Here is a 27,043-nt window from a genome sequence, read left to right as displayed (position 1 = left end):
TGAAATCTAAGAGCTTTGTAGTTGTATTCTTATACTTAGTTTTAATGTTTGTTTTTACATTGATGTTTGAGTCATTTTTCTGAAAAAACAACAACAAATAAATATTATTAATAAAACAATAATAATATCCAGTTCAAAATCCAAATTTGTCCATCTCATAATGCTCAGGTGTAACAAAAATTGAACATTATTCTCTCTAGAAGTTATTCTATGTCTCAGAATGTAAAATGACATTCTGCATGTGTCATGTGTGTACCCAAAGCCATCTGCCCTGACTAAGCGTTTGTTATTTGCTGTGAATAATGTGACCAGATCATCTAACCAAGTAGACTTTTGTTTGGTGGTAAATTAATTCTTATTATTCTTTCTTGCAGAAATTTAACATTGTTAATGTTGCCCATCCAGATCTAGTTGAATTTCAAGTGCTATGTTGTGGATGTAGCTAAAACTAACAACAGTTTCCTAAGGGTCAATATGATAATGGGTATATGCACAGCACTATCAGTGCATGTGGTGATAATTCAAGCCAGGAGAGAAATCTATGAACTTTTCAATCTCTCTCCCTCCCCCCCCCAACCTTCTCTGATGTGTGAATCCATTTTGAATTGAGACAAGGGTAGTTCCTCCAGAACAAATTCTGAACCATCAGAACCTAACTTTCATAAACCTACAGTTGCTACAGACATATTAGCACTACTTAACAATTTGACAGGACTATAATGAGTAGGTGACTGGGATCATCTGTCACGACAATTATGGGAATGAATAAAGGCAACGTCAGGTTTGGATCAGATTTATCTTTCAGGATTTTTCTATCACTATTCTTTTGGATGCTTCAGCCATGTCACAGGTAGACTAAAATAACTGCCAGACGTAACCCAACAAGTCTTTATAGCTGAGTTAAATATTTGGGAGGAAAGCAACTTACCCATGAATCTGGGAGATCAACGTCCGTGAGAGAGGAAGTAAGACGGGGCTGGTGAGAGCAACAAGTACATTTTTCCCACTCCTCTATCCTTGTAATCAGGAAATCACAGGGGCACAGCTGGTTATCAGGAAAAGGTTTCCAGTCACTCCAGAGTTGAAATTCAGTTTCTGAACGGATGGAAATATTTCCTAAGTTGCTTAGTCTGGAAGTATAAGATCTGCCCAAGGAAGTTGATAGAAGGCCTGTTCTCGTCTCAGCTTCATCCTTTCGCCTTGTATTCTCTCTCAATACTTTCTTGTCCTGGGATTTGGTTAATTTCATACATGATGTTGGAGCTTCATCCTCATCTTCAGAGACATATACATCTTGTGGCGGTGGATCTTTAAAAAGTTTAAAAATAAATAAATGAAACTGTGGTTTGAAATAGTGTTTTATCTTCCCACCCTTCCCCAAAGACACATAGAAATATTGGGATGCGGGCAATTCTGTACCGAACTTGTGGAACTATTAACACACACTTGGTATAAAGTATAGGATATTTGTAAGAGTTGATCTAAGAAACTGACCCCACAATTATGACCTACGCACCTAAGATTTTATGCAGAGATGGCCACATTTGAATGGTCTATCCCCACATGGGTGAGTGAAGCCAGCAGAGGTGGGGATAGTGCGCATGTTTCACATGATGAGCTGCATTAACTCTTGAGGTATTGTCTGAACCAGTTTGCAGACATTCTGTTGAAGCAAGGAAGTCTCTAACTTCCTACTGATCTCACAATTCATAGATTCTTTCAGCTTACTCAGAAGACACTATAGTCTCCCCAGGACATATTTAATTTAAATAAATGAGGGAATAATATTTTTCTGCATAATTTACCTACTTTGGTACTCATTCTCTGAACCTACATAGAAAACTGAAATAAGCGCAAGCATATATAGACTCAAAAGGTATCCTTTTACTTACTGAGAGGTATTAAAACATGTTTGATGTCATCCAAACTGTGTATACTGGCTTTCTTAGTTTGCACTAATTTCTGCAACCGTTTTAAAGTTCCCACTGTTTCAGCTTTATTTTCATCAGATTCTGCAACCTAGAGTAGAAAAGAAATATATGGTCAAAACACATTGAAATGTTTGTTTCCCTCTCTCCCAAGAAGCAAAGAAATACAGTGTAATTTTTTTTTGCAAGCTCCAAAGTGACTCTGAGGTGTTCTCAAACGTGCTACAAAAATATTAATTAAATCAGTCAGCTGACTGATGCAATAGCGGCATGATTGCTTGAAGGACAACTTGAAAAATAGTCTCATGGAAAAGGTTGAATTTCCATGAGTCTTTGTTCTATGCACATTTTCCTGGCTTTCCAAACATCATAGCTTCTACTGCATCAGACTACTAGTTGACCTAATCAAATATTGTCTACACTAACTAGCAGCAGACAGGAGTCTTTCTCATGTGTCTGAAGATCCCTCAATAATAGTGTTCATGGACTGACTGCACTACCTCTTCTCAGGTTTCAAGCAGTATGTGGCTTTGAAAGAAGACAGAAGTTATGGTGGAGATAGTCAGCCTTTGGCCTTCAAAAATTAATGGCAACCTCTCTCCCAAGAAGCAAAGAAATACAGTGTAATTTTTTTTACAAGCTACAAATTGACTCTGAAGTGTTCTCAAAGGTGCTACAAAAATATTAATTAAATCAGCCACAAGTATATAACTTGTGAGCTTCTTTCTTTGTGAAAGAAAAAGAAAGGAAAATATGTAAGGATGCATTAGCTGTGATTATGGAACTTGTAGTATTTCACTGTATATAAGAACATAAAAAGTGCTATGCCATGTGAGACTCATTCATTATTACTTATTGACAGCTGCTAGACATAGCAGTACAGAAGCAAGGTATGATGGCAATGCCTATTCTCTACTTTTGAGTTCTTAGGACTAGGTGGCCAGAGGGGTATTGGTTCAGAACTGGCTATATTGATTTTTGCTACCAGTAGGCCTATCTTCCATAGAATAAGAAAAAGAATGGGTGGGAAACTCCAATTGGTTCTCTGTTTATGCCTGCAAATAGATCTCAAATCCAAACTAATCTAAACAATGTGGTAACGGAGGAAATACCAATAGAAAAAGGTACACGACAGGGATGCCCAATACTTTACTTTTTATATCAGTCCTGGAGGTTTTGTTAAATATGATTAGAAGGGACCAGTTGGTTAAAGGTATTCAGGTCGGAGTCAAAAATTACAAGTTAAGGGCATTTGCAGATGACCTAGTGTTAACTTTGCAACAGCCAGACACTAGTACCAAAAGAGTATTAGAATTAATTGAGATATTTGGTCAAGTAGCAGGATTTAAACTGAACAAACAGAAAACGAAAGTGCTGGAAAAAAATTTAACAATGGAAGAAAAAGAGAGATTTCAGAGTGAAACAGGTTTGGAAATAACGAAAAAGTGAAATACCTGGGGGTGAACTTAACATCTAAGAATGTGAACTTATTTAAAGACAATTATGAAAAATGTTGGACAGAAGTAAAGAAAGATCTAGAAATATGGTCTAGGTTGAGACTTTCCTTGTTAGGCCGAATTGCTGTTATTAAGATGAATGTATTGCCTAGAATGTTATTCTTATTTCAGACCTTACAGATTTTGGACAAGATGGACTGTTTCAAGAAGTGGCAGAAAGACATATCTAAATTTGTCTGGCAGGGCAAAAAGCCCAGAATAAAATTTAAGATTTTAACTGACGCAAAAGATAGAGGGGGCTTTGCCCTGCTGGACTTAAGACTATTATGAATCAGCAGCTTTTTGCTGGTTGAAACAATGGTTACTTCTTGAAGACACAGACATTTTGGACTTGGAGGAGTATGATAATAATTTTGGTTGGCACGCATATCTATGGTATGACAAGGCAAAGGTGTATAAAAGTTTTAAAAACCATATTGTCAGGAAAGCATTATATAATGTTTGGACTCGATATAAAGACTTGTTGGAAAGTAAGACTCCCAGGTGGCTGTCACCAATGGAAGCTAAGGCGGTGAAAAAACTTAATATGGATTCTAATTGGCCAAAATACTGTGAAATCCTAGAACAAGATGGTGAGAAGCTTAAACTTCAGAGTTATGAGAAATTAAAGTTCAAAGTTCGAGATTGGTTACATTACCATCAGATAAATGAGACATTTAAGCAGGACAGGAAAATAGGATTTCAGAAGGAGAGGTCAAAATTAGAAACAGAACTGTTAGAACCCAATACTAAGAATTTGTCAAGAATGTATAACTTGCTGTTGAAATGGAATACACAGGACGAAACAGTGAAATCAGCTATGATTAAATGGGCACAAGATATCGGTCATGATATTATGTTTGCTGACTGGGAACAGTTATGGACCACCGGTGTTAAATTTACGGCATGTAATGCCTTAAAAGAAAACATAATGAAAATGATTTACAGGTGGTACATGACCCCAGTCAAGCTCGCAAAAATTTACCATCTGCCCAATAATAAATGCTGGAAATGTAATGAGACTGAAGGTACCTTTTACCACCTTTGGTGGACCTGCCCGAAGATTAAAGCCTATTGGGAAATGATCTATAATGAAATTAAGAAAGTCCTTAAGAGGACTTTTCCTAAGAAACCTGAGGCTTTTCTCCTGGGCATGGTTGGCCAATTGGTGCCAAAGAACGATAGGACTTTTTTTATGTACGCTACCACAGCAGCAAGAATTCTTCTGGCAAAGTATTGGAAGATGCAAGAACTACCTACTCTGGAAGAATGGCAGACAAAGGTGATAGACTTTATGGGACTGGCAGAGATGACCGGCAGAATCCGAGACCAGGGGAAAGAGACAGTGGAAGAGGACTGGAAGAAATTCAAAATATATCTTAAAAACTGTTGTAAAATTGAGGAGTGTTAAGATGTCAAGGGGCAAGAAGTAGAGAATTACAGCTGTAACTAATAAGTTTAAGGAAATTTAATGAAAGGGAAACTAATAGACAAATTGACTAAAGGGTTGCTAAAGAATCGCAGAATAAGGATGCAGTGAAAGGGAGGTATGGGGAAGTCGGAGGAAAGAAGGTGTAGGAAAGTAAGGATATGAAATTTTATATGTTTAATGTTTTGTATGTTTTTGTTTTGTGTTGTGTTTGTTTTTTATTATGTGTTTGAAAAATGAATAAAAATTATTAAAAAAAAAAATCAAATCCAAACCAGACAAGCTGTTTTCGCAATAATTCAGATAGTAAAGGCTGTTATACAGAACCACTTGGCACATAGCTATTAGTGCTACACTCAACCATTTGTGGTGCAGCAGCTCGACACTGGTGAGGTGGTTTTTTCTTTTTTGTGGCTATGTTTGCATTAGTGGCTTAAAACACTGCAAGATCATTTCCTCTTGCTGCATTTTCAAGTAGCTTTTTTCCACTGCTGTTGATAGCAGAGCAGGACTGGAAATATCTTCAACCAGTTATTTATTTGCATGCACCAAACTGCAGGTCAGCGATGCTTTCATTTGCACATGCGCAAAAGCAGCCTGAACTGTTCACACCACGACGGAACCATGAACGGTTCACACCGCAATGGAAAACTGGTTTGAGAAAAACCTAATCAAAGAGGAGTATTTTTCTAAATGCTACAGGATGCAGATGGAGTGTGGCTAATGTCATGTGAACCTGGCTTTAAAAAACAGTGGTAGGAGCACTCTGGAGCCACAGTAAGCAGTAATGTGAACACATCCTCTATTGTCATAAAACTCACTCCTTCAAAAGGTATGTAGGAAGTATGTGCACCAAGTCTGTTCCCAAGCTGTTTTTAGGTCCAACTCATAGTGCTGGGTTTAACCTATAACATCCTGCACTACTTAGGACCAGCAGTATCTAATGTATTGCCTTTTCTCATATATACCCTTCCCTGAACCCTCAGGTAATCTACAGAGCCCTTTCTATGAGTGTCTCCCAAACCTGAAGTTCAGAGGGAGGGCAAGAAGGGAGAGGGCCTTTTTCATGGTGGCTTCCTAGTTATTGAACATTCTCCCCAGAAAAGCTTGCCTAGCATATTCATTAATATTTTGCTGGCATCAAGGAAAGTCTTCTTTATTCTCCCTTGACTTTACCTTAATACTTAAAACATTGATCTTAACACTTTGGAGTCTGTTTCTATGGTGGTTAGGATGGATGTGTTTTTGCTCTGTTATGTTATTTTGGTGCTCTGGAACCAGGTTTAGGCGCCTGGGTTTTTTTGTGGTTTTTTAAGTATACATGTGTTTGTATTTTATGAATTCTCTGTTTCTGTTTTTTTTTAAATGATTCAATAACTCAGGTTATAGGGCAACTAACAAATACAACAACGAAAGAGAGAAAGATATGTGTTTCCATTTGGCAGCTATTTTATGCTCATCAACTGTTGGATTGTAGTTTAAAAGTCCCTTTAAGTACTAGTATTTCTGTTACATTCCTTCATGGATCACTGCCTTGCCATAGCGAAGGGGCTTGAATAATTCAGAGAAGCTATGAGCTATGCCGTGCAGGGCCACCCAGGATGGACAGGTCATAGTGGAGAGTTTTGACCAAACGTGATCCATCTGGAGTAGGAACCAGCAAGCCACTCCAGTATCCCTACCAAGAAAACTGCATGGACAAAGACAACAGGCATGTGCCTGGCGTACTCTGGTCCATGGGGTCACGAAGAGTCGGACACGACTAAACGACTAAACAACAACAACAACATTTCTGTTACAAATGTGTGGAATACCATTACTAGGCTGGTAAAGGGTATTTTCACAGAGTACCTTACCCTAGGAATATGATATTTTACTAGAATAAATATGTAATACACTACATTTTTGAGTAAGCTAATGGAAGAGTTCTGAAACAAATGGTTCTTCAACCTAACCATAGATTTCAGAGTACACAAATCATATGAGGAACTGGCAGGTTTGTAGAATAGGGAAAATGTAATGGAGAAGAGATTACAAAATAATAGGATCCGGAGATGCAATATAACATTACTGAATATGCTGAACCAAGCATGACCCCCTGAAATAGAAGAATGATTTTACATATCTGAGAACTTATCATCAGAACTCTATTTGAAAAATAAAAAGCAGTCTATAGTTTTGCATTGGATTTAATTTTATTTGATGCCATCCTCAGCTGGTGCATGTTGACGCAACCCAAGTTATGTTTGAGTGTGTGGAATTGGAATAGAAAATCTAATTTCATTCGCAGTCATCTTAACAGGAGATGCAAAAGTCTGCATCTGGGGGAAGTTGCATGTTCATTTAAAATATCAAAACCACTTGCTTGGGTCAGACATGCTTGAGATTATAATGCCATTCCATTCACAGAATGAGACTTCAAAATGCAGAAGGGGTCCTTTCCTGAGCAGCTGGAGTCCTGCCATTAATGGATGTTCCATCTGTTCATGCAGCAAATAGATTCAAGCCACTGTGCAGTACTTTGGTGGGTACCACTCCACCAAAAAGCAATGGGGATAATTATCAGTGAAATGGCTTCTTAGCTGACAACACAGAAATCATCACATTTTAGCCAGAAGCAAACCTACCAAAGTCAAGTGGATTGTTTAGCAGACAACGTGTCCAACTCTAATTACCGGTATTAACTGAGAATAACATTGCTATGAATTTTGAACTGAGGTCTGAACTTGTATTTTATTTGAGGGGTGGATAGTTGAGTGTCTCAAAGTAAAACGGGAATATAATCTACTCAAACAATTTTGCTAATGGATGAAGTGTAATCCTCTTTGTTTTAAGAGCAGTTACTGTGGAGAGGGGGAGAGTTTTATGTTAGCAAAAGTCATGTAAGCAGAACAATAAATGCAGTAGTTATATTTTACTGATGCAAACTGTACTAATGAAAGCTTTGGAGTTTTCTTTTTTGCTTTGATTAAGGATAAGCACTAAACGTTCTGGGGCTTCATGACCACAGCAACTTATCAGAAACAGGATCTGAAACAGTTTCAGAGCATCACACTGCTATGTGGAGGTAGGGAAAATATCAACTACTTGAACAGGAAGGAGGGAGGTTGCGTGTGAAAAGGAATGAATAAAACTTAAATATATTTATATCTGGGACAAATAAACCTATTTCTGTCTTTCTTTTGAGTCACTCAAGCATGTGCCTATATGAATAGGTAATAATAATAATAATAATAATAATAATAATAATAATAATAATAATATATTATACCGCATCTGTCTGACTGGGTTTCCCCAGCCACTCTGGACAGCTCCCAACAGAATATTAAAAACATGATAAAACATTACACATTAAAACTTCCCTAAACAGGGCTGCTTTCACATGTCTTTTAAAGTCAGATAGTTGTTTATTTTCTTGACATCTGATGGGAGGGTGTTCCACAGGGCAGGCACCACTACTGAGAATGCCCTCTGCCTGATTTTCTGCCTGGTTCTTCATGCATCTAGAAGGGCGCAGGGCTGCGTTTTGGTCAAAATTGGGGAGTGTCAGGTATGGGGCTTCTAAGCTTAATTCCGCTCTCCATCTTTCTCTCCATAATCTAAACACTGCATTATCTTAGTTGTCCTGATGCTACCAGTTAGCTACATTGGTCAGCATTTGACTAGCACACATTTTTAATAAACTTTTTTCTTATCAGAGTCCTTGTAGATAAGGCGAAATGGGGGCAACCTGATCTCCTAAAATCTCACCAGGCGCAAATACTATTGAGGCACACTCAACTTTGGCTGGCAAATCAGTGTGAGGGCACAAAGACATAGATCTAAAAGGGTTTGCTTCTATAATGTTCTGCATGTTCATTTAGTCAAAGAAGGCCTTTGAAAACACTGCAGCCAATGTATAATTCAGCCAAAACGAAAAAGGAATATAAATTATGGAATCTCTCTTACTGTATCACTGGATGCACTTGGGACATGGTTCTGAGGTGGAATCCACTGTTCAAATGTCATTACCTTGGCCACAAAAGGGTAAACAAAATGTCAACAACAGGAATTGCAACAGCACCATGTAGATATATCATGAAAACAATTGGGCTATGCAGAATGCATTTAAAATAAAAGGTATCAATAATACCAATGAGGTAGACTTAAAATCAGTTGATTGGCTGTGAAGCCCCCCACAAAGTTCTCTGTTGCCAAGTAAGAACTGTCCAAGAAGAAGAAGCAAGCCAAAATTAACATTGGGACTCAAACTTCATTCATAAAACAATATAGATGCTACCCTTGGGGGGCATAGCTCTCCCAGGCTGACTTACAGCATCTTGAATTGCTTCTCAATGACATAAAGGCCTAGTTCACATGTAACACTAATGGCCTAGTATAAATGAATAAATGGTTTGCATTTAGAAAATTATGGCCACTTTTCTTCTCCCTCAGAGCTGCTACTTCCACATCATCCGGAGCTATGCCATGGTTTGGCCTAGCGTTATGTGCAAACCTAGGTTTGTCTCACTCAAAACCAACCACAAGTTGTAACACACCGGTTGAGAGATATAATTGTGTAGCAACTTGCTTGCCCATTGATAAGGGAACTTCCTTTGGTTCCTTTTAATTTGTTCACGGATTTCTGAGATATCAATAACAACAGCATCATTAGGAACACCTATTTCTGCTGTGTCTTCTAGTTCTTCAGTGTTCAGCAACTGATGAATCATTAATTACCTTTATATTATTATGCACAAGCCCAAGGGTCAGGCTTCTTTAATTGCTCATACTAGTGGGTTAATTAATGTAGTCTTTTGAAGACAAGTGCCTGGAGACACAGTATATGTTTATAAAAATTGAGAAACATTCTGGACACATACACCAAACTGGAGCTGGCTAGATTGATCAAAGCACTTAGGATAGGTCTGTGCCGAATAAAATTTCACAATACTAATTTAATGGCAGCCTAGTTATGTGTTTGCGTGTGCTACAAAGCATTAAACCCTTATGGGTCATATATAAAAAAACCAATAACCCACTGAATAAAAACAAATTAAGAGAGATACTCAAACTTTCATTCTTTACTTAGTTCACCAGATACACAAACCTAGTGTGATTGTGATACGTTCATAGGAACCTGTCTTGAAGCAATTTCCTGGCCGCATTTATTAAAAAGAGTGGGGGGGGGGAAATTACTCTAAATACGCTTGCTCCCCACATGAGATTATTTTCTCCTTAAGTGAAGCAATTACAGGAGATACATATCTGGTCCAGGAGGTTGGCAAGAACATACAAGGCTGCCCTGTACGTTCATCTAGCTCAGTATTGTCTACACTAATTGGCAGTGGATCTCTAGAGAAGGTCCTCTCCTAGACCTACTTGGAAATGCCAGGGATTGAAACTTGGTCTTCTGCATCAGATGTTCTACCACTGACTTACAGCTCTTCCCCTAACCTGTCGGAGTGCTTGTGACCACCAGGAAGCTCATGATCTGACTAATGTAGACTGTATGAATGAGCATCTATTATAAAAGCTTATAAGCATAGCCAGCATGAGTTGCTCAACCACCACAGACCAAAAGAGAACCACCAACTTTAATGATTTGGCAGGCCCATTTGTTTGAGAACGCCAGAAAAATTATGCATGACCCTCCAAGAAGGGTGGCAGGGTGGCTCAACGGGGATGTTGTGGCAGGGATTCCATTAGCAGTCCTTAGTCAGAGAGCAGGCTGATAAAAAAAATAAAATCCAGCCAAGCCTACAGACACGTGGGATCCATTTTGCAGCCCAGTCTAGAAAGAACTTCAGGCAGGTATTTCTATTGCCCAAGTTCTGCTACAGTTTCACAGTTACCTGACATGTAGTTTCCTCTATTCTTGTTCCTTGTAGTAAATGAAACCTTTCTCCGATAAGAAAATCTTCATTCATTTCTGTCCGGAGGTGGGGAGGAATTAGAAAAGTACAAAGATTATTATCCCGAAGAACCTAATTAAAGTTTGTGCAATACATTTTCATTGAAAATAGAATGAGTAACATATACAAATATAACAGAAACATGGTAGGAAACACAGAGATATATTTTTACCACAGTAGGAAAATTGGAGTTGTTCTTTCTTTTTTTAAGCTTTCAGTCTTATTTCCTGTGTTCTCTGGGCTTCTTCCCTTCCCTTATAACATCCTGTCAGCTTTAAAAATATTCATTGCCACTTGGTATGCTGAAGACATTTAAAATAGCTGTGGTGATGGGGAAACTTAGAGTACACCAGACACCTAGGAGGTCAGAATATTTATGCTCTTTGACTGTAGGATAAACACATATTGTCTTTCATATATATATATAAAAACACACACACGGGAAGCACTTTCAAAATTTTCTCTAATCATAATAATGAGTTTTTACTGTTTGAAATCAAGATTTTCATGAAGCAAAGTTCTTGTGAAGGTTTTTGTTTTTGTTTTTACTTCCATGCTGCTTTCCATAGTGGGAACATCTTTACTGTCCCAGTCTGTCCCAGCTACTTAAGCTGGTATACTTGGACTTAAACTCATTCATGCCTAATTTGTGGATCAGTAAAGTAGCAGTCCCATGTACTTGCATGCATCTGAACAAACTTGGTTAGCATTAGACTTTTGATCTGTTTACTAGCTAGCTCTAGGCAAAGCCTGCAAAATTGCGAGCCTCAAAACAGAATTCCAACAGCCATCTATGTATTGTGATTTGCTACATCCTTAATAACCCACTTCCTAATTTTACAGTCCTAAGCAGAGGTAGGAAAAGCCGAAGGCTTATCAATATGTAGTCAGGTGTTTGAATTGTGCTTAGGAATGAAATAGATGTCACTGTAGATGAAATAAACAAATAATAACTCTGTGCCGCTTTCATTGCATCTGGCTAAAACTGATCAGAAATTTATAGCAAAGGGGAAGTGTGTAACCTTCCCTAAAGGGGAAGGGGAACCTTACATTTTCATCTCAAATTAATAAAGAACATTTCTATACTATTACTATGTATAGGTGTTAAGGTGTCTCTCTTCTGGGAGACACATTGTGCTCCTTCTGGAGTACTTTGTCCACCTTTGTTCCCTACCCTGCACTCAGTTTTCACCTGTGGATCCTAGAAACTGTCAGCATGTGACAGTGGCCGCACCCCAGCAAACAGCTTTGATAACCAGGTGAGGGTAGCCGATGAGTCTTAAAACCTGAGTGAGTTAGGGACTTTTCCTGCATGTGAAGACAGCCTCCAGCAGATTGAGAGACAAGACCATTAGTGTTCACTGGTCAAGAAGGCAGTTACTCCACATGCTGTAAGGGAAACAAGGGGCAGATGGGGCTCATCAACCTGGGAGTGTAGCTCATCCAAGACAAGGAAGACTCTGATCCTAAACCTCTGCTGCCTTACGGATATATTCATTCACGAGAAAGACTTTGGGAGAAAACCCAAAGGAAAAATCCATACCCGCTGCCTTGTGGGACCTATTTGGGAGAAGAAAAGGCTAAGGAGTAAACCCTACACAAATCCAGAGTGGAGTTCCTAAGAGGGATAGATGGCGTCTTGTATGCTTCTTCCACCAAACATATTGCTCATTTTTCTTTGGACCACATCAGTAAGGATGAGAAGAAAGACTTCTTGTCTGAGCAGCCCAGGAACCCCATACAAATTGCCTACGTTTGTGCCCCAGATAGCTCACTTTGGTGCTGCTAACACAGCAAAAACATTGCAGGAGGCAGCAGTTATGAGTTACCAGCCTCTGCAGCCACAGCAGGCACTGTGATTCTCCAGAGGTTTGGCGTCACCCTGGAGATGCACTCCATTCTCTTGAGACAGATTGATGCCAACGATAATAAGAAAGTCTACTTTTGTCTTCATTTATTTTCTAATTTTTTTTATATGGCATGATTATTATTTTTAAAAAAATCCAACTCCTTTAGTTTGTATTAGGTGAAGTTGGATGATGTATTTAAACCAAAATCTAATTAGAGATTTCACACCTTGATCCTAAACCTTTTCACTTGCAAACAGCTCATTAATGTAAATGGAATTTGCATGCACATGAGCATATAGATTTCCACAATTGTTTTAGTAGAATATCAAATCAGTCTACTTTTCTGGAAAATATGTTATGTTCCCTCAAAATGTTAATGTCAGCAACAGTTGGTATTATTATTCTTTTGGAAAATGTGAAGGTGTTACCAAAATGTTACTTTAAATCTGCAGTATCATCATCCTGGGGAACAAAGCTTTGTGTATTCCCTTTGCAATAATAATAATAATTACATTTGTATCCCACTTTTCTTTCATCATGGAACTCAAAGCAGTAGAGATGGGTTTCTACTTGGTTTTTCATTTCAGCTCTCAACCAGACCTTCTTAGCTTCAGCACATATCCTATTTTATTGTGCTATAAGTGCACAAAAGTCTGCAAGATCACTGCTAATCAGCACAGAAAATATTGAACTAGAAACGTATAAGGTATAAGGTAGAATCATATGCTTGTAAGCCAGGACCACGTGCAAAACCCTCCACTCTTGCTGCTACATCTCCTTATACCTTTATGTCTCTCCATGCGCCTTTTCCTGCTGTAAACTGTGCAGGAAATACTGCATAGCAAGGCAAAGTCAATGTGCAGATCCTAAAATGAACCCAAGCAACCAGGCCATCTGGCAATGTAGGAACTCTCTGTAGGATTATTCAAAACTATGAAGGGAGAAGTAAACTGTACTACAAACTGAGACAAGACCCTCATGGTGTGCCAAGGGAAATGAAACGGTTAAAGAAAAGCTAAAAGATAAGGTAGGCTCATGAATAGCCTATTTGAAATCTATGGCTTTAAGGTGCTTAAAGTTAAGCCTGTGGTTTAGTGCTTTGATTCATCAGGGTCTAGTTTCTGTGGGGTCAATCACTTAATCCTCACACCCAATTGCCTTTAGAAAGGAGGGACAAGTAAGGAGAAAGAAAGAAGGAAATAGAGAGGCAACTTACCCTGATTCAGTGAATTCTAAAAACAAACAGGCTTTTTGCTAAGGCATAACATAAAAGGTGCCATGTTCTTGTGTCAACTCTCTTATCTAAACTGAGTAGACCACAACTCTGAAAGGACTGCATAGAGATAGCTGTTCCTCAAGCTATTATGTACTGCCCTAAAGTGTCATGATAACTGGTCTTTCATATTGGCTTCTTTATTCAAAGTGCAAAGGTAGCAGGAGCACCATTGGTTAAGGTGGTAGATATGTAAAAAAATATTTATAGCTGTGCTTGGCCACAGCTTCCTGGCTCACTTTCCCTGTATGTCGGTACCTTTCCTTGGAAACTCCATTCACGTACTGGTGTGTCCATAGTGCTGTGTAAAATCAGACTGATAGGACCCACCGCAGTGTTGGCAAACCATAGTGAAAATATACTTTAAGCCTGCATACACATCATGCATTTGAAGAAACTTATGACAACATTAGTAAAGAAAAAGCATTTTATATGGGTTACAACACTGTGACCTCAGAAGGTGCTGTGGAGTCCCGTCCTTTGCCAACGTGATTTCCCATAATAGTGTACAATGCGTTTTCCTGAAACACTTTTTGATGTGCCTAGATCCAGCCCTAGTTGGTTAAGCGTGCGAGGAATTGTTGCTCTGTAGGAGTAAATTACAGCTCCCAGAATTCTTTGACGAAATAATGTGCTTTATTATTTTTTGGGGTGTGTATCCAGTCTGAGTCTAGTCTAAGATGCTGTACACAAATCTTCTTCCCTGCCCCCAACCCCACATGATTTTGTCTCTAGTAGGTAAAAGGTAAAGGACCCCTGGAGAGTTAAGTCCAGTCAAAGATGCATTGCTCATCTTGCTTTCAGGTCAAGGGAGCTGGCGTTTGTCCACAGACAGCTTTCTGGGTCATGTGGCCAGCATGACTAGACTACTTCTGGTGCAATAATTAAGCTGCACAGATATCAATGAGATTCACATCTAAACAAAAAATGTTTAGGCTAGAAAGACAGGAAGCAGTCCTATACCAAGTCAGACCACTGGTCCATCTAGCACAGAACTGTCTACTCTGACTGGCAGTGCCTATCCAAGATTTCAGGCAGGAGTCTCTCCTGGCCCTACCTGAAAATGCCAATGAATGAACTTGGAACCTTCTGAATGCAAAGCACTTGCTCTGCTAGTGAGACAGGATTGGGGTTTATGTTTCTTTCCCTCCCTCCCCCAATGTGGGCTTCCTGTTAGAAGGCTTTGCTACTTCTGTTTTCTACAAAGCACCTAGCATACAGTTCATCGGAAATACATGTCAAATAGCAGGCATACTAATCTTCTGCCAGGATCAAAACAACAAGCTGGTTGCATGAGGGTCTTCTGCTACATGTCAGCTACAGGAAGCATTTAATAGAAGCCATGCAGTTCCTTGCTTCAACTTTCCACTTTATTTAAAGTGCATATCTTTCCCTTGGGGAAGAGTCAGCCCTCCCCACCAGAGGCCTTGACAAATTATTTCACTGTTTTCCTCTGTGCCCTTTAAAATGTTTTGAGGAAAATGCAAAATCAGCTGAAATGCGTATTGCAATTACCTTCAGACTGACAGTGCCTTCCGAAGTACAAATCATTCTCTTGCTTCTTGGGAAGCTGCCCGAGTGTGCCATTCACATTTTTCCTATCTAGAAGCGAAGCAAAGAAAGCAGATTCCTGGATTCATATCGTATTAGAGAAGCAGCCGAAAACTCTACATAATTAGCGTTGGGATGCAGATCAACCAATCCCAAAGGGCAATTTCCTTGAAAAAGCTTCTAAAAGTGGAAAAGATTTAGACCAATTGGCATCTATGCACAATATTTAGTTTGATCTGCAGATCCATATTACAGTGTCAGAGAGTCCTTACAGTACCACAAGAGCCAGTGATTATTCATTTGTTCAGTTGTCTGTTTCATTTATGAATTGCTTGTCACGAGGAATCTCAATGCAATTTCACATTGCATATATAAAAATGATATAATAAAATGCATATATATATATATATATATATACACACACACATACAATTTAAACCCACTACATTATATAGAAACACTTTAAAATCCATTACAGATGCTGATGGGATAAAAATCTATGCTTGTTGAGGACAGTTTTCAACAAATGCCAAAAAATAAAAATAAAAAATAGAGACGTCACCTGTCTGATATGTAATGAGAGGTGCTACCACACAAAGTCCTTATTCCAACATTGTGTGAAATGGGGCCCCTTATTTTATGGTTGTAAGTTGTTTTTAATTGTTTTTAATATTGTTTTTTATGCTGGAGCCTGCCTTGGGACCTTAGGGTGAAGGGTGATTTAGAACAACAACAATAACAACAACAGTATCTGCAGGATGCCCTCTCCTGTAGAGCACAACAATCGCTTGGGTATATAAGGATGATGAAAAGGAGAAGCAGAGCTGTGAGTCCTCAGCATTCTGATGGCAACACACTCCATAATTCAGGATGACCTCACCATAGTTTTCTGTAGATGTTAAATAGCATGGAGGTCAAAACCAAGCTCAAACCATGTAGAGCCCCACACTGGTGGCCGCACAAATCTGCACAATTTCTGAACAAAATCTGAAAAATACCGCTCAAACACCAGATTCTAGAGTCGGCCATCCAACTAGGGCCAGAAGTACTGCAAAGCAATACTGCCCGCTCCCAACTTGGACAGCTATTCCAGAAGGATATTATTATTATTACAGTCATACCTTGGGATAAATACGCTTCAGGATAAGTATTTTCAGGTTGCGCTCTGCGGTGACCCGGAAGTAACGGAACACATTACTTCCGGGTTTCGCCGCTCGCACATGCGCAGACGGTCAAAATGACATCACGTGCATGCATGGAAGCTGTGAAATGTGACCCGCGCACGCGCAGTCGCATCTTACATTCTGTTCAGGATGCAAACGGATCCTGTTCGCATCCCGAGGTACCACATCATCATCATCATCATCATCATCATCATTATTATTATTATTATTATTATTATTATTTCTATACTGCCCTATACCCAGAGGTCTCAGGGCAGTTCACATAAAATATAAAATACATAAAGTCAAAACAAAACCAATAACCCAATAACAAAACCCCCCAAAGAGCTAGCATTTTTAAACAGGGTATAGGATGTAGCTTGAGTCAGGCAAAGGCCTGGTTGAAAAGGAACGTTTTTGTGTGGCGCCTAAAAGTGTATAGTGAAGGTGCCACACAAACATCCCTGGGGAGAGCATTCCACAGATGGGGAGCCACTGCAGAGAAGGCCTGTTCTCGTGTTGCCACCCTTCTGACCTCTCGTGGAGGAGGCACATATGGTTCATATGTGAAGTGACAGTCCTTGAGGTATTGTGGTCCTGAGCCATTTAAGGCTTTATAGGTCAAAACTGAAAGATAATTGGACTGAAAGCTGCTAAGATCAATGAGAATCAACAAAGTCAAAAACCCACTGTCTCTCTTCTGACTCCAGGTGACTAAAGCCTGTAACAGAGCCTAAACTGGATCCAAATCTGGCCAGTGACTACCAGCTAAAGGATCTTAACCAGGAAGGGAGCTTTGAAATCAGTCAGTAGCTTATTTCGATTTCGGTTCAGTGATGGTTTATTTGAGAGTGATCCGACTAATGTTTCTTTTAGACAATTTGGGAATACTCTAATACTCAGATAGATGAACAGGTGGTTCTTAATCCCAACACAAAAAGCCTCAGAGAAGGTACACCCCAGCTTCATGCTATCTAGATGTTAAGGAAATGGCTCTTGCAGTGCCCCGTAAGGGGATCCCCCCAGGTGGAGATCCCCTTTTGGTCCTGCCCCCTTCAGGGTCAGCACTGGTAAATATGTGTTGACTGATGTGAGAAACTTGTGTTGGGTTGTAAGCTACTATTGACTCGCTATCTCTATATGTCAACTTGCATGTGAAGCAATTGGTCTTAATATCCGTAGGAAAGTTCTATGAGGACAGATTTGCCATGATTTTGTTTTAAGGATGCCACACCGATTTATTCAAAGCAGACATCAGCAAGTTTATGGTTTCAACATGTGAGAGTGTAGTATCATCTTTTTTAGGAATATGATTGCATTTCTTTCATGGTTCATATTGATTTCAAGACTGCATTGTATTGATTTCAAGAGTGTACTAAGAACCACATCTATGAAACATCTGTTGTGATTTTACTTCTGAATGGTGATGCAATTCCTTTTAAGGCTTTTCATTTGTTTTCATTTTAAATACACTTGGAGAAAAAGAAAGGAAATTCTTTTGATATGGCATGGCCATTTTATACTTGTGGGCTTTAAAGCAATAATATAGTGTCATGAAATATGAAGATTTTTACAATTAAAATCTATATTTTTACCTTTAGAAAGCATCCTTGCTTTAAATGTTCTCCATTCATTGTCATCTAGTGAGATAAAATATGAATGGATGCAAATCCTGCTGAACTGCAAAACTCACAGAGAGGTCGATAGGCTCTTTATGATGGATTGCCATGTTTTTATTTATTTCCATATTCAGCAAAAAAAAATGTATTTAAAATGTCTGTATAAATCAGATCTACAACTTGCAATATATACGAAATGATTTTTATAAAGCTAGCTGCTGAAAACAGGATATGTTGACCATCACAATCAAACATGAAAAAATGATTAGACATTTTATGAAAATACATTTCATTTCTCAAGTTATGTTTGCAGTTTCAGCTAGCAAAGGAAAATAGCCATTTTTACAATGGAAAACAAATTAGACACACATTCTATTAAATCTGAAATGCTCCTATAATTGTTTTTTTGTATGCACGCCTGGTACTTTCCAGCAACCTCTGTCAGAGTGTTGGATTTGTCTGTTTCACCAGAAGTCTTCAGCACATGGATGTCCCCTTATTTGCGTGATAAAACAACAACACAAAAGCCTGAACAGAACACAATGTGAATTACTAACCAAATGCTTCATTTTCTGACATGGACTTCTGGATGGACCTAGAAAGAGATAAAAAGAATGTAGAGTCTGATCTTTTATTAATCGATTCAACGTATTTATTCTAACGACTGAACCAGGGTTTTTGTCTGCTATCTTTAAATGATGCCTGTGCACCCTAACTACAGTGGAGTTTTGTGATAAAACAATCCTGCACCCTACAAAAACACATGCCATAATAAATTTGCCATAGGACTCTAAGTCATTTATCATAAGGCTGACCCTGCTTTGGATGAGAAAATTATTCTCAAACTGAGCCTAATTTTCTTCCCATCTATTATTCATTGCCAAGCATTTACCAAATAGTTAAGGGGAGCATGACTCATTCGGGGAGCACATAATTCACAAATAATTGGTTTACATTATTCATTATATGTAATGAGTGGATGATTGTCTGAGTCAACTGTTGTTCACACAGGTTCAAGAATCTGGATTGCTAAAAAATAATAATGCTGCCCTAGGTGAGACAAGTGTGATCCCTCTCTGCCCCTCAAAATCCATCCAAAGCATTGTCTCCATCAGGACATGTTTGTTTCGGCAGTAGTTGGGCAGGGGTGCTCATGTGACCTGAATGATTCTACAGTAGGCACAGGTCTACCTGTTTCTCCATTTCTGTGCCTCCAAACTACAGTCCTGGAACACAGAGTTGTTTCCCTCCAGGGCTGAAAATGAATTGCTGTTAACTACTACCACTGTCACATGGAGCATGGCCAGCTCCCTCCAACAGACCAGGGGAATGAAAGTCTCTACAAATAATCAGATGTAATACAGAACAGAAATATTTTACATACTTAATATAGTTATGCAGAAGAGAGGATTTGAGCATTATGAAAAACTGCTTCTCAAGCTGCTGCTTTGTGTCTGCTTTATTTTGTCTGCACTTTCATTGTTTTAAGGTTTTTGTTTCAACTGTAATTTTAGGTTACACAAGATGCTATCTTATACCAAGTTGGTACCTCAAACATGGTATTATCTATATGCCAATGATTTCAGTGCCAGGATTTCAGACAAGGGCCTCTCCTGGCCCAACCCTAGGTATACCAGAAATGGCACCTAAGACCTTCTGTATGCAAACAGGTACCTTGGCACTGAGCTACAGTTTGGAACTTGTTGATGAGTAGGGAGTATAAATCCCCAAAATAACTACTCAGTGATGAGAAAACTTCCTCTGCTGTATAACTATTATAGGTACAGAAGATTCCCTCTTACCAGCCCAGCAGAAAGCCTTGTACATAAGTCTATTTTTATTGGAGAAATGCACCTCAAATAGTATTTTTATCAACTGATCACCATTACATTCACAAGACAAGCTCTCTCTTCATCTTGAGCCTGAACTTGGACAATAAATTTATCTGTTGATAATAGTGATCCGGAAATTCAGATGGCTTAGTAGCTGACATGTCTGCAGGGTTGGCCCCATCATGAGCTGATTTGGGTACCATGAAAGGCAGCAAATTGTTATTTATTATTAATATTATTAATATTTATATTTATTTTTGCTGCTGAAGAGTGAGAGAGGTACTTGGGGAAATTTCTGCCTCAGGTGCCAAGATAAACTTGGCTGGCCTTGGGTTTTTGCGTCTTGAAGAAGACCACCTCAGATAGCAGAATGTTTGGGGCTGGCCCTGTATGTCTGCCACATAGACACAGATCTGCTGATAAGTCATTGTATAAGATGGGATTTCAAAATGAGATGGCAATTGAAAGAGGAAACACCTACAAAGATCCTGTCAGAAGCTCGGAATCTGCCAGTCCAGCTCTTCTCTTAAATAAATACAAAAATAAATCAATGTGCATACTAGTCATTAGCAGAAACAATCATAAGATTGGCTCATGCAAATCTTAGTCCAACCAAACTACTGTCACAGAAATGCCTGATAAAATATACCTTGGCTTGGTGGTTAATCCAAATCATTTTGAAAACTAATTTGCATTGGGATAAAGGGGGGAGGGGAAACTCACAAGAAGATTATCAGGTCAATAGTACAAGCACACTTTGAAATAGGTTACCATATAAGTCTTATGGGGGGAAACCATACATATGGTTAACCCATGCTGAGCTTAATGATGACTAAATGTATCTGAGTTTTGATGTCTCCTCTTCAGTTATTGTAAAAAGAAAGTTTGGAAACAAAATGCTGAAAAAGATTTAGAGTGTTTTGCAAGCTTATATACATTTTCAAATGGCACTAGCACTGCCACATACACAGTACAAATACATAAAGAATTAAAAGATTGAGGCTAGGTTAGTACACAAAACTAGAGACAGCGCACAGATGCTATTATAAATGTCCACTTACTGTCTTTTTTTCATCAACGTGTTTTCAATATCAGAAAATTCCTTTGGTGAAAAGAATAATACTGGTTAGTTTCCAATTTAAAAAAACACACCATTTTTAAAAAATAGTTCTTATAATATGTCTTTAAAATTCATACTACCTCCCCAAAACTGCTCAGTGACGTGTGAGCATGCTAAGTGGACTGCAAAAATTACAGACTATTGAGTACCATTTCTAGAAAAACAATGGGAAATTAGGGGAAGAAGAAATGGGAGATGGAATTGGGTTGTTGAGCTCCTAACATTCTAGGTCTTCTCAAAACTGTCAGAATTTTGCAGGAGGGATTCAAGTCCATACTGGAAATTTTGGTTTGTGCAGTTTAAGTGAATTAAAGTCATTTTAGGTCCATGAATTCATTTTTAAAAATGGAATTCTTGTGGTTCAGAAAGGCATGGGATGAATGAATAACAGGAAGATGCATAGTTACGAGCAAGCAAATTTGAGTAAATCCAAAATGAATGCTCAGTGTTGTATAACCTCTCCAAAAACTATTCAGAATCAATGCTCAGTAAACACCAGGCACAGTCTAATCTACACATAAGTTTTGTGGAAACAAATAGTCTGGAGGAGCCCTTATAGCAGGGGCAGACATTGGCCCTTCAAATTTCAGTAGCGCTCTGTGCAAGGCCAACATTCGGCGTACGCCTCCATTCTGCTCAATTGACTATGTCATAGTTGTGATGTCCAGTGTGGCAGAACCAGTTGCACTGCCCTAAATCCCCCTTTTGCTTATAGTAAGCTGAAAGGCAGCTTGGCTGAGATGGAACATTCCTGTTCAGTGATGGGCATACATTGCAGAATATTGTAGCAAGACCTATTTGCTGTATATGTATGACTTGTTCCTCATCACAAAGGAATTCTAGGAAAATTCTTCAGAGCTTGAAAGAGAGAGTCCTTGTTGATTTTGGAATAAAGTTATGCCGCCTTGAAATCATGAGGTGACAATGTTCAGATGCTGACTGACAGGATTCAAGATGAGAGTCCAGGCAGGCTCAGTTAATAAGCTTAGAGCTGCATATAAGGTGTAGACCTAATAACGCTCATGCTAGAAATAGCAGATAGGAGATTACACATTGCGCTTTGGCCTAAGCGGCATTTTTCCACAAGGCACATTGCTGAAACGTCACCGCTAATCTCATTTTCCATTTCTAGAAACTATTTTATAAATAACCATATTGATTCTGCAGCTAGCAGAGTGACACAGCAGAGAGCTGTTATTTTTAGTTAACTACTGTACTAAACATTTCTCAAAACAAAAATGTAGAGATCCAACAGGATATTTATGTTCCTCATTAAAGCCGGTTGATAGTGAGCAATTTAACTGATTTAGTATTCTTTTCTTCCTCCCCCCTCCCAAAGAATAATTTTAATTAGCGTTACATTAAAAAAGGTAGTGCAGCATTTAAAAAATGTTCCCTCTTCATGGGCATGAAACATGTGATATCAATGAATGAGAGATGATGTCAGAGAATGCTTTGCTTACTATTGTGTGCATTGAGTGTGTGTGAGTTTAACTTTGTGGTGAATCCACTTGCTCTCTGTTATGGGAACAAAGGAAAAGTTCCAAATGTAATCCCTGGCAGAGGTCTGAAACACCTTGGAGAGTCACTGCCGGTCAGCGAGGATAGAGTGAATCACAGCCTGACTCAATATAAGATAGATTCACACATTCAACCAGACATGGCAAGTGTGTTAGGGCATGTTACATACTAGAGCTTTAAAACATGATAGTTTGCATATTCTAACTCCACAAGCTTCTCTGGCTGGTGTAACATTCCTAATTCTGGGTGGGAGGGCTATATAAAAAGGTTTGCTGCTGCTGCTGTTGCTGGGACAAAGACATAACACCAAAGAGTTATCACTATGGATAATTCCTGAACAAGAGTTCTCCATCCTGGTCCAACCTGTCAGAATTGACATTTCAGCTACATCAGCAGTGCAAGGTGCTAATATCAGAGAAAAGGGCAAAGGTGGATTTAGGGCAGTGCGAGCAGTGCAGTTGCACTGGGCGTGCAGCCAAGGAGGGTACTTGCCTGCGAGGGGTTGGACAGGATCCTAGAGTCATCCTTCCTCCTTCTCAAAGCCAGGCAAACACTTATTGGGCTTTGGGAAGGAGGTAGGAGGGTTCTAGGACCCTGCCAGAGCTTCACACCTCCTTTCCAAAGCCTGGCTCAAGCCAGCGCCACAAGGGCATCAAATGGCCTTGCACAGGGCAGCATATTACCAAGGTCTGCCTTTGAGAGGTTGACTATTGATTGATTATTTATTTAAGTATTTATTTACAGCCCTTTCACAAAATAGCAGGGCATTGCACAGCTACATAAACACTTAAAAAGAAAACATTAAAAGCAGTATAAAACAATAATTAAAATGACTAGCTACTCAATATTAAAAAAACATCATCCAACAGCCTAAAAGTCAAAAGTGAGAATGCCTGCCAAATCTCTGCTGGAAGAATGTTTCACAGAATCGGACTGGTGACAATAAACACCCAACTTCTAGAGGACAACTAACGGCAGACCTCCAGATGATCAGGCTGGGATATAAAGGCTCGGGTAGTCCTTAGGCATCCTCGATCCAAGTTATTAAGGGATTTGCATAGCAAAACAAGAACCTGGCCTAGAAGCAAATGGGAAGCCAGTGTAGATGTTTTAGCAGAGGTGTAGCATGCTGCTGGCCATCTGCCCCCATCAGCAGTCTAGCCGTTGCCTTCTGCACCAGCTGGAGCTCCAGTAAAGGGCCAAGGGCCAAGGGCAACTCCACGTAAAGCATACTGCAGTAATCCAGTCTTGAGATGGCCAATGCATGGAATACTGTGGTCAAGTTACCCAAATCTAGATACCACCATAGCTGGCATAGCAGATTAAATTATTGAGGTAGAGTTGTGTTGAGAAACTACCAGTACTTGTACCAAATAAAAGTGCCGCTTTATTTCAGAGGCACCGATTCCTGCAGGAGCACAAACAGTGACTTTGAATGCTCATTCATAAAACAGTAGCAAAGATAAATCTGTATATCTTGTCTGGCTGCCCTTTGTGACTGCCCCTCATGCCATGACTTTAATTTTAGTAACATACATTAACATGGTGACCTGATTTCCAAGGGATAACAGAAATAGGTTCATAGTAATACCAGACTCTTTTTTGAAAATAACATCTGTTGATTCATACGGCATACAATCAAGATCTTGTGTGTTCTTTTCTTTAAAATAATATTGCTGCTAAACATTGCACAGATGGCTTGCAGTTAGGGTTTATTGGAAATAGATAAGTGTTTCAAAAGCTCCATTTGAAAACAACTAGGAAAGTAAATGGAACTAAATCATGCAAGCATTTGGAATATTGCATTGATTTCCACCCCTTTCCTGATGGATGTATTCTTTGTTTGTTTCTCCTGGTTATATTTGTTGGACTGCAGCCCAGCTTAGCAATAGATGGTGCATGCAGAGTTGCATGCAAGAGAAGCAGGTCCAGAAAGCATGAGTCTGGGCGGTTTCCCCCTTGCTCCACTCCTTTCCAAGGGAAAACCCACTCTTTAGTGATAGATTGGAACAAACACCAATCCAAATTGCCATTTGCTCCAATTGAGCACTAAAGAGTGGTTTTCCACGGGTGGGGGTAGGGAGCAGGGGGAAAGCAGTGGGACAAGGGGAAGTGTGGATAAGCCCTAAACTGACTAATCACCTTCCACTGGTGATGCAAAGCTCTGCCCCAGGTCTACATGTTAGCATGGATGTGAGAGACAGGGAAGTTTTTGTGCATATGAGGTTTTTTTTTTGTGTGTGTGTAGACATCACCAGATTGCACAGGGCTCTAGGCACAGAGATTTATGCATGAAGTTTGGACCTCAGGCATCCCTAGTATTTGGAGCTGGAGCTGAAAGAAGCCAGGTTGCTTTGGCGATGGGGTCAAGAGTAAAAACCCATAATTCATCTGCACACTTTGCGCCTTCACACTAGTACCGTGTGCTAGTGCAGAAGTGAAATGGGATATGAGCATCAAGCAGAGATGGACAATGGAGACATTTGCCAAGTCATGTACAATAAACAGATGCTGGTTATACCCACTGGGGAATTCTCATGCTTGGTTGGAACTTCCACATCTCATTAAGGAGAGTGGACTACCCTAGGCACACAGGGTCTTAGATCCTGGACCGTATCCTAATCCAGATACTACTGACCATTATGGAAGGGACTGGGCTTTTTCTAACACATAACTTTTGGTGTTTTCAGAGACGTACCAGTTTGAAAAGAGTTGTGTTTGTAAGTCTGTGTTCAAACCTAAGCAGTTATAACAATTCCATTGAAAAGCAGTCCAAACGTTTAAAGACAGAATGACATTAGTGATTAAGCATCAAATTACTGATGTAGGATCACTTACCAAAGACTGAGATCTTTCGGGAGGTCCACATTTTGCAGAGGCAATTACTGGGGTGTTAGCCCTGCTAGTCATGCAAATGGTCTCATGTGGGTCTTGATTTTCCTTAACTGGTTCATATAAACTATCCATAGAGCCCTCCTGAAATTCAAGAGCATCATAATTGTTTTAGCAACTGTTCTATAATCATATATTTTGTTGTTCTAATCTGCCCTGGGATCTTATGGTAAAGGACCAGTAAGAAATAATGATTAGAATAGAATAGAATAGAATAGAATAGAATAGAATAGAATAGTATTCAGTCTGTCATACAAAGTCAGCTCACACAAGTATTGCTTCTATTTCTGATGTTTTGGGGAGGGCCACTCTCTCTTATATTTCAAGTACAGTAAGAACAGCATGCCAAACAGCTGCTACAGGTTCCACAGAGTTTCCAGGGCAAAAGAAAATCGCACCAAGGGTCCACAGATGGTCAGAGGTCCACAATTAGTGGGGGTGGGGTTTGCAGCTATTTTAAATTGAGTATTTATCTTAATCTGCTGTACTCATGTGGAGGCCTGATTATGCCCAGGTCTGAAGATGTGAAAAAAAGCAGGTGCTGAGGATCTTACAGTAAGTGGCAACATTGCCAGTTGCACCACTATCCTTGGTATGCCCCACTTGCTGAGTTAATGGCAGGGAATTGGTCCAGGAATAGGCTCAGGGCTGGCCCCACCATTGGGCAAAGTGAAGCAGACACCACAGCTTATTTTGGGTGCCATGAAAGGGCAGCAGATGGTTATGCATTGTGGGACATTCTGCCTCGGGTGTCAAAATAACTTGGGCAGTCTTGGTACACAGTGTTCAGCCAAATTCCCCTAGGAACCCCAGAAGCAGAACCTAAATGCAATAGCATTCTGCCCACTTGCCATTCTCAGCAACTGGTCTTCAGGTGCAGATTCATCTGGATTACATCCCACAAAGAAAGAGCTTTGTTTGCAGAACTATTGTTTTGCTTTAACAAAGATTAACAAGAACAAGAATATTTTCTTTACACCATCCCTTTATTTGCTGAACCAAATATTGATAAACTGCAAAAGTGGCTCAGTGGCTCTGAAAGTCGTTAAGACGATTAAGCTGCCACACTGTATTTAATATTAGGATTTACCAGTAAAATTTAGAGCCAACATATGGAAGAGAGATGGAGAAATGGAAGAAACCTTATTTGGGTTAATTCTTTTCATCTTCCAGCAGATGCAAGCAGATTGTATATCTTTTCTGTATGACTTGAAGAGAACTTTCCTCAGTTGAGTTTAACAAACCACAGAAAAGCCGGGATAACATCCCTTTGTCTTTCTCCACAGAAGTTGATTTCAGATACATAACCTTCACAATTGTTACATACTGGATATGTAATTACAAATTGCTTATGATTATTGGTTGTTTAGGAACCTCATGCAAAACCTTCCTATAGCAAATTAATAAAATCCAACAGTGTCTTGCACATTGGGACAAAGTAATTAGATTTCTGGCCCTAAATAGGCAGACTGTTT

General features: G+C 39.3%; 1 protein-coding gene across 1 annotated transcript in view; it reads right to left on the bottom strand.

Annotated features, from left to right (window-relative positions):
* Positions 1 to 27,043, bottom strand: part of SAMSN1 (SAM domain, SH3 domain and nuclear localization signals 1) — a 46,445-nt gene that overhangs the window by 16,339 nt on the left and 3,063 nt on the right. Inside the window, exons 2-9 of the mRNA XM_081909124.1 lie at positions 25,515 to 25,652; positions 21,097 to 21,137; positions 18,761 to 18,798; positions 15,386 to 15,472; positions 10,688 to 10,764; positions 8,802 to 8,864; positions 1,893 to 2,019; positions 929 to 1,308 (exon numbers count right to left, since the gene is read on the bottom strand). Coding sequence (XP_081765250.1) covers positions 929 to 1,308; positions 1,893 to 2,019; positions 8,802 to 8,864; positions 10,688 to 10,764; positions 15,386 to 15,472; positions 18,761 to 18,798; positions 21,097 to 21,137; positions 25,515 to 25,652 — 951 coding nt within the window. The remainder of the gene's footprint in view (positions 1 to 928; positions 1,309 to 1,892; positions 2,020 to 8,801; positions 8,865 to 10,687; positions 10,765 to 15,385; positions 15,473 to 18,760; positions 18,799 to 21,096; positions 21,138 to 25,514; positions 25,653 to 27,043) is intronic.

The sequence above is a fragment of the Podarcis melisellensis genome, assembly GCF_964234715.1.
Source record: "Podarcis melisellensis genome assembly, chromosome: 4".
Lineage (NCBI taxonomy): Eukaryota > Metazoa > Chordata > Lepidosauria > Squamata > Lacertidae > Podarcis > Podarcis melisellensis.
Note: the sequence above shows the minus strand (reverse complement) of the source record. Positions and strands in the feature narration are given on the sequence as shown.